We start from the raw sequence: 13689 nt of genomic DNA on the forward strand, positions 1-13689 counted from the left end.
TATCCAGTCTCTTGACAGACACTTAGGTTGATTCCATATCTTTGCTATTGTGAATAGAGTTGTAATAAACATCTGAGTGCAGGTATCTTTTGGATATGATTTCTTTTTCTTGGGTATATAGCCAGTAGTAGGATTGCCCGATGGACTAGCAGTACTATTTTTAGTTATTTGAGAAATATCCATACTGTTTTCCATAGAGCTTGTAGCAATCACATTCCTAGCAACAATATATAAGTATTCCCCTTACTCAGCACTCTGCCAACATTTTTTTAAATCATAGCCATTCTGACTGGTTTAAAATGATATATCATGGTGGTTTTAGTTTGTATTTCTTTGATTGGTGATGAATATTTTTTCATTTGCTTCTTAGCCATTTATCTTCTTTTGAAAAACGTCTATTCATGTCCTTTGCCCACTTTTTAATGGGATTATGTTATTTTTATGACATTTTATTTGCAATAATGTAGATGAATTTTGTAATAAATGTGTCACATTGAATTTAATGTAGGTTAGTTGTCTAGACCACAAATTGAGTTTTTTAGATCTTTAAATAGTTATGCCTTTGCTTTTAGAGTTTGCATATATACATTAGTGATATTTTACTTCCCAGGTATTGATCCTACACCTTGGGCATGCTGCCACCAGGGGGTGGTAGTGTGCTACTATCGTTTGGTTACAAAGGCAACCTGAGTATTTCTGAGTTTCAAAATGGTGACAGCAAGCTCTTTCACAGGATGTGACTTATGGTCTTTTCTTTAAATATATTTTTATGTTTAAACAAACATAAAATGACTAATTCTTTAGGACATTTAAAACTTACATTTCTATCATACATTTTTCTTTTTTTAATTAAGAAATACTGACTTATTTCCTCTAAAAGGAATGTATTTTTCTACTTTTAAAGATTATAATCCTACTCCATCACACATGGTTGATCATTTTTATTTTCCCTGTTATCATTTAATAAACTTATTTTAAATGTATATGTGTGGTTGAATCCATTTTTACCTAACATTTAATTAAAATATTTTCCTAAGTTGCTAAACACATTTTATAATAATAGCTATTTTCAAGGCTTTCTACTGGGTGGATGTACCATAATAAAATAATCTTAAATATTATTTATCATATACTAAGCATACTGTGTGCCAGGTGTTTTAAATGCATAACATCTAAAATTCACAACCTTGCTAAGTAGGAATTGTTATTTTTGTTGCACAAATGAAGAAACTGAGGAGTTAAGCAACTTTTCCAAAGTCACACAGTCAAAGCTAAACTGATACACAAATACAGCTCTGACTACAGAGGTTCAGTATCAAGGTATTTCTGGAATGCATTATTTTAAATATTCCACACTTTTTTAGAATTCAGATTGCTTCCAATTTTTCACTTTCATAAATATCAATATCTTTATGCATTATATCTTTTTCTCTCCTTTTGGATTATCACTTTTGCATGGGATTACTGGGGCAAAAACATGTTTTTGTTTCTGTGCCTCCTGGTATGTATTAACTCCTAACTTTTCAAACTTGCGTTAAAACTTAAATCTGACATTTTTCAGCTTTCCTGACTAAGGGGTGCTTTGACATCAAAGCTCCTTAGGATTTACTTCCTTTCTAAAGCAAGGTCAAAAGGCTTTTGGTTTTAAGGATCTATGGGTGAAGAGATAATGCAGGAAGCCTGATATGCTGACATGTGTGAGAGGCATTATTCACCACAGGAGTAGAACCAGCATGGATGGGTGAAAGTTGCAAGAAGGTAGGTTTATAAACAAATCCAACAACCATTTAAGTGCAGGAGCATTTCCAAAGTTGGCATGAGCCTCCGTGGGAGGCTGAGAGCTTCCTGTCACTGGAAGTGTTTACGCGTAGACTGAATGATCACCGAGAGGAGACTCAGGTGACTGACCTGCAGTCAGGGCTGAGAACCAGCTTTGGAACGCACGGTCCTCTAACTGTAATGTGAGTCAGAGTCACATAAGCAAATGTCACTTTGGGTGGCAGCGGTGGGCTTGGGCAAAAATCATAATCATTACTTTTTGGATGGGATCTGCCTTTCAAACAAGTGTCTCAGGTGCTTCTCTTTGAGTTATGAGAAACATATTAGGAGAAACCTGTTCTAAGCTAGTTCTTTTAAGATAGTTGTTGCCACAGTAGAGCAAAGATTTTTTTTTTTAAGTTAAGGTAAAATCTGTTCTAGCTATGAGTTTTTCCTTGTGACTACTCCTAAGTACCTACATGCCTGTCACATTCTAATTTTCTGGAATTCCAGATGCATTGCTAAGATCATTCCTCCTTTCCTTTCTTACCAGATCTGTTTTTTCTTGTTTCCAACTTTGCTATCATCACTGGACCAAGAACGGAAAACAACTAATAAACCCTGAATGTGCAACAAGGACCACAGGAACCAGCCACAGGAGAATCAACAGTCGCTAAGGTCAGGGTCACGTCAGGACAGCCCTGCACGTGTGTGGCCTGAGTGTTCCCACTCTCCGTGTTCACAGCGCAACGGACAGTGCCAGCTCACCACAGCTTTGTTTCCCCCAGCTGACCAAGACTGGTCAGAATGCGTCAGATCTAGCACGAAAGACGCAATGTATTTGCTGTTCAAAGTTTAGGAATTACTAGAAAACAGGGAAGCCCCAAAAGGTAACACAGTCAAGGAAAGGAAAAGGTTGAAGAGAGTACTGAAAAATCTTTTCAAACTGTTTAGAAAGGTAAGTACTCCTGTTTTGTTTCAAAAAATAAGTTCAACAGCATTTCATTACTTTATTATTTATTTATAATGTATTAATTTAACTTTAAATAGACTACATATTATTTCCTGAACTGCATGCTTATCAAGTCATAAATATTAATCCAGAACCAGAAACTACTGCGACATAGATTTAATTACTAACCAACCAACTACATAATTAGATTTATTAACATTTATTAAAAGGTTTATGTTATGTGAACATACACAAAAAAATCAACAAAATTACACAGCAAAATCCTTTCTCTAGAGTATTGGAACAATATGTTGTTCTTAGTAGTTGCCAGTGATTCAGAAGTTGCTGAAGATATTGGGTGGAGGAGTGCTAGTTACTTGGGCTTCTATTATCTAGACACTCAATGAGAGTCTGTTGTGCTGTTCTGGCAAATGTCATCTGTGCGTGTGGATGAATAGTTTTCTCTCATTAGCTTCATCTCTTTATTTTTATGTGGGGATGGAAATATCTACTTTTTCCAGGGGGACGGAGGTCAGCGGGAGGGTGTTGAGGGAACTGGTTTCTGTATCATGTGCAATCATGTGTCGCTTAACGAAGGGAATATATTCTGAGAGATGCGTCGTTAGGCAGCTTCATCACTGTGTGAACACATGGAGCGCACTTACACAAACCTACATGGTGTGGCCGGCTACACATCTAGGCTGTGTGATAAAGCCTGTCGCACCTAGGCTATAGACCTGCATAGCAGGTTACCGGACTGAGTACTGTAGGCAATTGTAATACAATAAGTATTTGTGTATCTAAACAAAGAACACACACAGTAAAAATATGGCATAAAAGATAAAAAATGGTACACCTGTCTAGGGCACTTACCATAAATGGAGGCTGCAGGACTGGAAGTTGCTCAGGGTGAGTCAGTGGCTGGGTGAGCAAGTGGTGAGTGAATGTGAAGACCTAGGACGTTACTTACACTCCTGTGGACTTTATAAACACTGTACACTTAGGCTACACTACATTTATAAAACATATTATTCTTTGATAATAAATGCACTGTAACTTTTTTACTTTACAAAATTTACTTTTGTTTTTTAGCTTTTGACTCATAACACAGCTTAAAATACACATTGTAGAGCTGTGTAAAAATATTTTTTTCCTTTGTATTCTTATTCTACAAGGTTTTTAATTAAATTTCTTTTTACTTTTACAACATTTTTTGTTAAAGACATACAGGAGTTCAAGACCACCCTGACCAAGACGGTGAAATCCCATCTCTACTAAAAATACAAAAATTAGTCGGGTGTGGTGATGGGTGCCTGTAATCCCAGCTACTCGGGAGGCGAGGCAGAGAACTGCTTGAACCCGGGAAGCAGAGATTGCAGTGAGCCGAAATCATGCCACTGCTCTCCAGCCTGGGCAACAGAGCACAATTCTGTCTCAAAACAAACAAACAACAAAACAGACATAAACACACACATTAGCCTAGGCCTACACAGGGTCAGCATCAAAGCCGTTGTTTTCTGCCCCCACATCTTGTCCCACTGGAAGGTATTTAGGAGCTGTTATCTCCTATAACAATGCCTTTTTCTGGAATACTTCCTGAAGGACCTACCTGAGGCTGTTTTACAGTTAATATATTTTTTTTAAGAAGTAGAAAGAGTACACTCCAAAATAAAAATAAAATGTATCAAATAGTAAATACTAGGCAAAAGTAAATTTTCAGCTTCATTGCAATGTTATGGGACCATCATCATATAGACAGTCCATTGTTGACTGAAAAACACCATTATGAGGTGCATGACTGTGATACTAAATATGGTAAGGCAATGAAATGCAGAGCCTATCATTCTTGACCGCTATTTCTTTTAGCATCACCATTATTTTTAGGAAAATAAGCTTGTTAGTTCTTGAGCCGTTAATATTTGAGAATGCAAGGGAACCTTCTCAAGCTTAAGAATGATACATTATAAATTCAAAAAGAATACATACTAAACATTTCTGCAAATGTGCATTTTGAATGTTCTTATTCACCGCAGGTCACTACGCATTGTCTCCTTCCCATCTCAGTGAATAATCTGCCTGTCTATACCTAAAGGGCAACAGTTCTGGTTTTTGCTTTTGTTTTTTTTTCTCTTGGCAGGAATAGTTGGAAATTTTAAACAATTTAAATATCAACTGACTTAAGTTCTTCTTACTCTTTCATGGAAATGTCAAGCATTCACATTTTCAATACTAATGAACAACCACCAATTGTTTTAATTTCATTATTTTCTCAACTGAAAGAGTGCTTACAGAGCACAGAAATTGCTGGGCTTTCTGTTTATAGATCTCACTGGAAAGCCTGAAACAAGTTTAGATTGAAAGACAAGAAACCTCCAATTTCCCCCCTGAATAGGATGTCTTAATTAAACTGACCTTCTTTATTCACACCCCACCCACACCCACCGCCAGTGAAAAAATAGGCCCCAAAGAGAAGATTTTAAACCCAGGGCTTCTAAGGTCTTCGAGAGGTTGCTCAAGTCATTTGCTTATCTCTAGGAAGGACTGAATTATATTTGCACTGTCAGAAGTCCACCTCTTAAAAATAGCCAGAGAAAGTTCTGCCACCTTAAATGGTAACAAACTCTAGGAGAAATGGTTTTGCTTTCTCCCCTGTACCCAGGCACAGCACACAGCACACCACAGCAGAAAACCTGAATTGCCATCATTTTCAAATTCAATCTAAATAGTATGACTTGCTGAACAAACTCTTCCACTGACTTGCTACTCCCTGGGAGGAAAGTTAGAAGAGATTTTGAAAATAACACTTCCCCTTTTAGCACTTAATGTCTGCTTTAGTTCACTAAATGACGTCCTCTAAATTTGGATAAGTAAATGTGTCTTCCAAAAGGATGTACCTTTTCTCCTTGATCCTGAGGAATAGCCTAGTAGTAGGAGATGAAGTTTGCATATGTGGTCCTATTGCTGTTCTCTTAGAAGAATAGAGTGAGCCAGATGAGATGTGACCCTCAGCTCATGGAGGCTTGTTTGGAAAACGCATGTGGGGAGAAGCGCCCATCATGCAGATGCATGCTCTGGTACTGCACGCATGAGGGGCCACTGCCAGGGCAGGGGGAGGGCAAGGGAGTGCTAAGAACTTGTTTGATGGAGTGTGTTCTTTGGCTGCAGCTGTCAATGAGATGGCTTTTCTGACATGAAAAACACAGCAGGCATCTCTGTCACCTGAGCTTTTATTCGAGAAGTGTAATTTTCTTGTTTAGGGACTTCCCATTCCATTCTAAGGATTCAAGAGAACTAGGCTTGCAATCATCATCATATTGCTGTCTCCTACTCCTTCAGTTACCTCCAACTTCATCTCTTTTTTTTTTTTTCTATTTATGAGGAAATGACTTTTCAGTGTGCTGGAGAGCATTGTTCACTTACCTATTTAATCTGTACTGATTATGGAACTCTCTTTCCTTCACTGCATTATATTCATTTTGATACTTGAGAAGTTGTTCTCTCATTTTGGAGACCTCCGTGGAGAATGCTTCTGGAAAATTATCAGCTTGCTGCAGGTGAAACTGCTGCTGTTGTACTTGCTCAGTGAAACGTTTGGCATTCTGTAGCAGTTGGACCTCTGACTCTTGTGTGCTGAGTTACATGAAAAACAGAGACTCATGTAATGAGACATGTACACCCTCGGTTCCCTTTGTGGCTCCTGTGGGGGTCTAGTGAGGATAGCTGCTCCCCACTCCTGGGCTCAGCTCAACTCTGACATTTTTGTGCCAAGTCAGTTGACCCTTCATGTCCATGAGTCCACATTTGTGGATTCAACCAACCACAAGGGAAAATTTTTGTTAAAAAATTGAGTCTGCTTCACCTTTGTGGTATTCTCCTCCAAAACACCTAACTCTGGTCTAAATATGAGAAAAATCCCAAACTGAGAAACATTCTATAGAATACCCGACTAGCACTCTTAAAACTGTCAACGTGATTTTAAAAAAACAAGGAAACACTGAGAAATTGTCACAGAGATCAAGGAGACATGAGGACTAAATATAGTGGGGTATACTGCATTGGGTCCTGGAACAAAAAAAGAACATTAGTGGAAAAACTGTTGAAAATCTGGAGTTCAATTAATAGTAATACACAAATGTTAACTTCCTAGTTTTGACCGACCATGGTTATGTAAGATGCTTCCATTAGAGGAAAATGGGTGCAGGATAGATGGGAACTTCATATATTATTTTTGCAACTTTTCTATGAATCTAAAATTATTCCAAAATAAAATGTTTACTTAAAAATTGTTTCTTTACTGAACATGTACAGACTTTTCTTGTCATGATTCCCTAAACAATACAGCATAACCACCATTTACATAGCATTTACATTGTATTAGTATCGCAAGTAATCTAGAAATGATTTAAAGTATACAGGAGGATGTGATTAGGTTACATGCAAATACTATACCATTTTATATCAGGGACTTGAGTATCCATGGATTTTGGTATCTGCGGGAGCTCCTGGAATCAATCCCCCATGGATACCAAGAGATGACTGTACTATGCTAGGTGCAAGAGGTGAATAAGGCTTAGCTCCTAGCTTCAAGAATCTTACAATCTGGCAGATGGTGGGGAATACCAGATGACAAGTACTACCGCTAGTGTCCAGATCAAGACAGCAGGAGACAACAGAAAAAGGATCACTCAATGGGAATGTGACATTTGCACTTGACTTTGAAGAATGATTATGACTTACTAGAAGGGGATAAATGATAGGGAAAGAAGAGATTTCCCCTTGGACTCCCCAAACAACCCTAGCTCCCTTGAATTCTTGTAACGTAATTGTAGGAAAATCTCTCCCCACTTAGTGAACTAAGAAAAGACAGAAACTCTTCTAAAGACACTTTATTAGTAAACTAGAAAGAGAAATTCCCATACACAATTATGAATATAAATAAATTTATAGATTTCTGATTCTAAGATGGATACTGGTTAGAGCTGGACTTGAAGTTCACAGTAGAGGGAGATTCCTACAACTCCAGTTATGTTTATGGCCTTGGCCCTATGTAGGGAAAAGGACTAAACATCTGTCAGAGGATGTAGAAAAAGGACATGGTGGAATCTCCAGTATCTTGTAGAACTCCTCTATGCTGCAAGCTAGCATCAGCTAGCATCAGCCCCAACCTTACCAGTAGATAGGATTCGTATATCCCAGAAACCCTTATATTAGCTACCTCTCCTATTTGAAGTAAGCCCTCACCACTTCCTGTTTTAGAACCAGATCTCTCTTTTGATGTGTGCTCCCCACTAACTGTCCTCACCAAGAGAAATCTTCAATTTCCAGCTCATTTCCAGAGACGCTCAATGACTTGATCAAGCCAATCTCAGCTGAAGTTACTTTGTGCCTGCCTCACCTTTGTGATATTCTCAATTCAGTATAGATACATCCATTGTCCCAGGTTTTACAATGTTATTTGCTCAACAGTATCTAGCAAAACATTTAGTGAGACATAACACGTTCCAGGCATGATGTTAGGTACCCAACAGCAATAACAATAGCTACAATGAAACCTCAAATAATTTTCACTAATGAAAGCTGCAATTATTCTCCTATAATTCAATTTCCATGTATACTAATAAACTTTGCAAATCTAAAGTTATCTGGTCTCCTTAATAAGTCAGGCTTCAGCTATTGAAATTGTAAGCTGTTGGCCCAGGCTACAGTGCCTGTTTCTCCACAGAAAGGACAGGGTGGTAGGGTTCCAGCCAGAACACAAATGGCAACTTACCCACATGTACTTAAAACATGACACAAGTAGAAGAGACTTTAACAACTCTTATAACACGGTTTCTATGGAAGGCTCCTTCAGTTTCAGTTCAATATTTCCAGGCTATATCTGCCCAGCTGCAGTCCTAGCAGCACGAATGTTACGTCTGCTTCATATCTTTCCCACCCGCCAGGCATTGGGAGTAGGAGAGAATGGTGAGTGTTTGCAATGGCAATAGAGGGAACTAAGTGGTCAAGAGGTAAAATGTGGGTGGCAGAAGGGAAGTTAACTGTTTTGCAACACGACCTGGAAGAGGAAGAAATAACGCCATAGCTGAGGTCCTGCATTGCTACTTGTCACTGGGGCCAGGGAGCTGAGTTGCGGGCCAGGGGAGGAGGAAGTTAAGTCAAAGCACCCTGCAAATCTCCACTGGACTCTAGAGAAGAGCTATCCAGAGGGTAGGAAACACTGATATTCCTTGTGTCTGCAAAGAGGATTGGAGGGATGCCCAGAGAACTGCATGGCATTTCCTCTCAGTTAAGCAGTGTGAAGTATGCTGTAAAAGATGACTCCAGACTTTCCACTTAAAGTCTCAAAATTCCTGAGTCTTGAGGACTCTGAGAACACACTGGCAGGCGTGACCAGCTATGGGGGAATGGAACCTCCATTAGGTGCGAGGGTGAGGACTTGGCTTGGGCTTGAGGACGAGGAACAAAGGCTGAGGGCTCTGGAGGGGTGTGAGGAACCTGGGTGCACCTGAAGTTTGCATAGGAATGCAGCTCTCCTCTTCTCAAAGTTGTTCACTCTTCCCTCATGCTTTCACCCTCAAAGTAGCCAAATATCTCTGGGCAAGATAAGAAGGAGGGGCAGTGATTGGGAATTGCGGGGAGAGGACGGCTGGGGAGTGGCAGCGTGGAGTTTCTATCTGTTGCTGTTGTTCCGTGGCTTTTGATGACACCATGCAAGGCCATGAGACAAGACGGGGGAAAAGGAAAGAAAGAGGCTTTGGAGTGGTAAAGAATCACAGCACATTAGGGTTTTTCTTCACTCCCCTGCCCTCTTAATTCCCAGTGGCTAATAGCCAGTGCTCAGGCAGGCTTGTTGGACTCTTCTGTGGTAGCCTGTTCTTCTGACCTGTTGCTGACTGGGACTTGGAAGGTAAGTAGCTTGTGATATGGGGAGGAGGTGAGAAGTAAAGACAGGCTCTCAGCCGACTTAGGCTGGGGTTGTTGGAGAATCTACACCTCTGAGTGATGAATAGTCATGGGAGAAGGGTCCTGCAGGTGTGGCCTATGCAGAGACTGTCAGTGTCCCACCAGAATCCTCTTGCCCACCAGCAGCTTTGGTGGACAGTTGCCATATGTGAGCAGCACCTGTGTCCCTCTGCCTGAGAGCTGTCTCTGGCCATCCAAGTTTGCTTCGTTTGTCAAAGGGCAAGCTAGAAGTGTCAAGAGCTAATCTACCTGGGAGTAATTTGTAATAAAATGAATGGTAGAAACTGGTGGGCAAATATTCCAGTTTCTTCACTCTTCAGGGGGAGAGTGCTGAGGTGAGCCACTCAGAGGCTCCCCTGTGAGGCTGAGCCCCAGTAGCCCATCATATAAACTCGCAGATGAACATGGCCCGTTCAAGGCTGGATTCCTTCCTTCCCAGTTGCACTTCCCCACTTGCTCACGATGCTTTCTCGTATCACTTCTCAAACTACCTGAACGCAAATCTTTGCCTCAGGGTCTGCTTATGGGGGAATGCAAATGAAGACAGGTCTCATCACCAGTAAGAAATTTAAAGATGATTAATCATGTCTCCATACTGGTAAATTGCATACCTCATCACGGCGTCATGCAGCAAGGTATACTTGGCTTTTAACTCTGCCATTCTGGTTCCAGGAAGTTTTCCCATAGCATATAACTAGCAAAGAGAACAAAAGGTCACTATTAATCACCACCCTCTTTAGTCTCTTAAGCAGGCGATGGAATGGATATACGGATATCTTATAAAATCCTCCATTCAACATTAGAGGAGACACATGAGGCAATATAGTGTACTGGAAACATGCCAGGTGTTTGGAGAAAATAGTACTGGTTCTATTCTGCCCCTAGTACATTCTGTGTCCTCAGGCAAGTCTCTTCATCTCCCTAGGCTGTTATTTCTTTGTCTGGAAATTAAAAGAATTGAGTTAAATTCTTCTAATTCTAAAAAAAAATTCAAGGTTTAACAAATAATCTGAATAGTGTAGATTATAGGAAAGGCTATTTGTAAATTGAGAAAATGAATGGTTATTGAACAGCTATTAGAGTATGTGTTGCCCATCAGTTATTTCATTCTTAAAAATGTTGTGAAATAAAGATTATCTTCTCCATTTGAAACTAAAGTTTAGAAAAATGATTTGTTCAAAATTGTAGAGCTGGTTGAGCTCCAAAAACCCACGATCACTCCCTTGTACCATGATGCCTTTGCCTCTGCTGTCAAAGAAGCACGGAAAGTTTTCCAATGCATAAAGAGGTACTATTTATTCCCATTTTATTTCTAGTTAAAATGACTTTTGATCTATTCTCTGAGTTAGGTGATAATTAGTTAACAGACATCATAAAACATCATCAAACACTAAAGTTTTACCATCCTAAAATCATAATGCAATGAGCATTTGTATTAGGTTTGACTTCAACTGCTAGTGACAGTATCAAAATAGAACTAAAGAGAATATTTGTGTTTTTCAACCCAGTTGTTCTTACATTCATTTATTTATTTATTATGGAGTCCCACTCTGTTGCCCAGGTCAGAGTGCAATGGTGCAATCTCGGCTCACTGTAACCTCTGCCTCCTGGGTTTAAGCGATTCTCATACCTCAGCCTCCCGAGTAGCTGGGACCACAAGGGCGCACCACCATGCCCAGCTAATTTTTTGTATTTTTTTGTAGGGATGGGGGTTCACCATGTTAGCCAGGCTGGTCTTGAACTCCTGACCTCAGGTGATCCACCCGCCTTGGCCTCCCAAAGTGCTGAAATTACAGGCGTGAACCACTGCGCCTGGCCCTTACCTCTAAAGTATTTATTGAATCCATCCACTTTCCTCTCCCTTCCCTGATCTCACTGGCCCAAGTCTCATCATCTCTCAGTTGGACGATTACAAAACCTCCTAATTGCCCTTCTGCCGGGGAGATTTTTCAGGGAGATCTTTTTAAAAATCAGTCAAGGTTATGTTATGCTGGGTGCTCAAAACACTTCAAATGGAATAAAATTCAAGACCCTTGGTATTCAAGACCTTGAGGTCCTGCCTGACTCCACCACCCCCACAGCCTCCTTACACAACACCCTCTTCAGGCTCCCAGTGCTTCAGTGCTTCTGCCACACCGGCTGCCTTTGATTTCCACAAGTGTGTGAGTCTCTCTTTTTCTCCAGGGCCTCTGATTAGTCATTCCTCACTCCCTCCACTTCACTCCAACTCTTTCTTCATGCCTCAGCTTAAATATCAATTCATAAGAAGGCCTTCTCTGACTTCCAAATCTAAGGAAGATTACCACATGTACTTACTCCTACCCCTAAAGAACGCTGTGCTTCATAACATTACAATCTGCAAGAATAAATTTACTTACATTATTAAAAACATTTTTATACTTCCCCAGCTAGTATATAAGACCTATGAGGAAAGGGCCCAGATTACCTTGTCCTTCACTGTATCCTCAGCCAAAGTATTACTAGAATCCCAGGCACAGTATAGGTGCTAGGTAAATTGCTTATATTTGTTAGCAAATGAATGAATGAAGCTATCAAAACGCAAAAGTCTGAGTGTATACAGTGGGGTTTCATGGTCTTTCTACCCACATCAGGGTAGAAAAATGTTAAATACATTATGAAACCATCTCTTCTTTGTGAAAGTGTTGGGGATCTTTCCTGAGGGCCATATTAGCTGGTACCAGGCCTGGCTTCCAATCCCTACAGTCCTCATTTTTTCTTTAATCTATGGGTGAAATATGGTGAACAAGATCTTTAAGACCTTTCAGGATACTCTACCTATATCAAATATCTTAAAATCTATTCATATGCCACCTTAAATATAATTTATTTATAACTTTTTTTTCCCCCAGAGATGAATTCTCACTCTGTTGCCCAGGCTGGAGTATGGTGGCACAATCTCGGCTCACTGCAACCTCTGCCTCCCGGGTTCTGGCAATTCTCCTGCCTCAGCCTCCCAAGTAGGTGGGACTACAGGCGCCCGCCACCACGCCCGGCTAATTTTTTGTATTTTAGTAGAGATGGGGTTTCACCATGTTGCCCAGGCTAGTCTCGAACTCCTGAGCTCAGGCAACCCACCCACCTTGGCCTCCCGAAGTGCTGGGATTACAGGTGTGAGCCACTGCGCCCGGCCTATTTGTAACTTTTTAACTGTTGAATTGCTGTTGGTAAGTAGACTTAATGTCACATTTTACAGACATTTATTTTGGTTCTGCAGTATTTTTTAGCCAATATAGAATTTATTTCATGTTTCAAACATTTTCATTGGTTTCCCAAAGTGTACAGACCATAGTTACTACGCCTTTAAAATCTAATAAGTTTAAAAAAAAAAAAAAAAAAAAAAAGCCTTTACAAGTAGACACACTTAAAGGAGAAAAGTTGCTGGGAAAAGATTATGAAAAGGTAAATATGTGAGTGTGTGTTTGTATGTATATGTGTACAATGAAGACCAACTAGGGGCTAGCCCAGTAACCAGCTAATCACTCAGCTTCTGAAGGTAAACTACTGGGTAAAGTAATTGTGGATTCATATATTCAAAAAACAGATAGTATTTAGCTTTTTTCTTAAGCTGAAAAGACCATTACTTCCTACTTAATGCTCCCTGCATAATACAAACAGAAATGAATATAACATAGGCCCTGCCTTAAGGTAGGCCAAAGTTTGAAGAGATAGATACAAAAGAAATGACAGAATACTGAAACTACATTCTGTAGTTTTATTTTAAGTAAATGATTGTATCTGGCATTTTGCAATGTTTTAATATTGCAAGTTAAAGCAGGGGTTCCCAGCCCCTGGGCTTTAGGAACTGGGCTGCACAGCAGGAGACGAGCAGTGGGTAAGTGAGCATTACCACCTGAGCTCTGCATCTGACAGATCAGTGGTGGCATCAGATTCTCACAGGAGCAGAAACCCCATTGCGAAATGCGCATGTGAGGGATCTAGGTTGTGCACTCCTTATGAGAATGTAACGCCTGATGATCTATGGTGGAACAGTTTCA

The 13689-nt window shown here is 40.0% G+C and overlaps 1 protein-coding gene across 4 annotated transcripts in view; it reads right to left on the minus strand.

Moving 5' to 3' along the window:
• CCDC146 (coiled-coil domain containing 146) overlaps positions 1–13689 on the minus strand; it is a 204337-nt gene that overhangs the window by 74913 nt on the left and 115735 nt on the right. For all 4 annotated transcript variants that reach the window (XM_073009197.1, XM_007982381.3, XM_007982380.3 and 1 more), the window contains 2 exons: positions 10285–10367; positions 6131–6340 (listed from right to left, as the gene is read on the minus strand). In XM_073009197.1, the coding sequence (XP_072865298.1) occupies positions 6131–6340; positions 10285–10367 (293 nt within the window). The remainder of the gene's footprint in view (positions 1–6130; positions 6341–10284; positions 10368–13689) is intronic.

The sequence above is a fragment of the Chlorocebus sabaeus genome, chromosome 21 (genome assembly GCF_047675955.1).
Source record: "Chlorocebus sabaeus isolate Y175 chromosome 21, mChlSab1.0.hap1, whole genome shotgun sequence".
In the NCBI taxonomy this organism is placed as follows: Eukaryota; Metazoa; Chordata; class Mammalia; order Primates; family Cercopithecidae; genus Chlorocebus; species Chlorocebus sabaeus.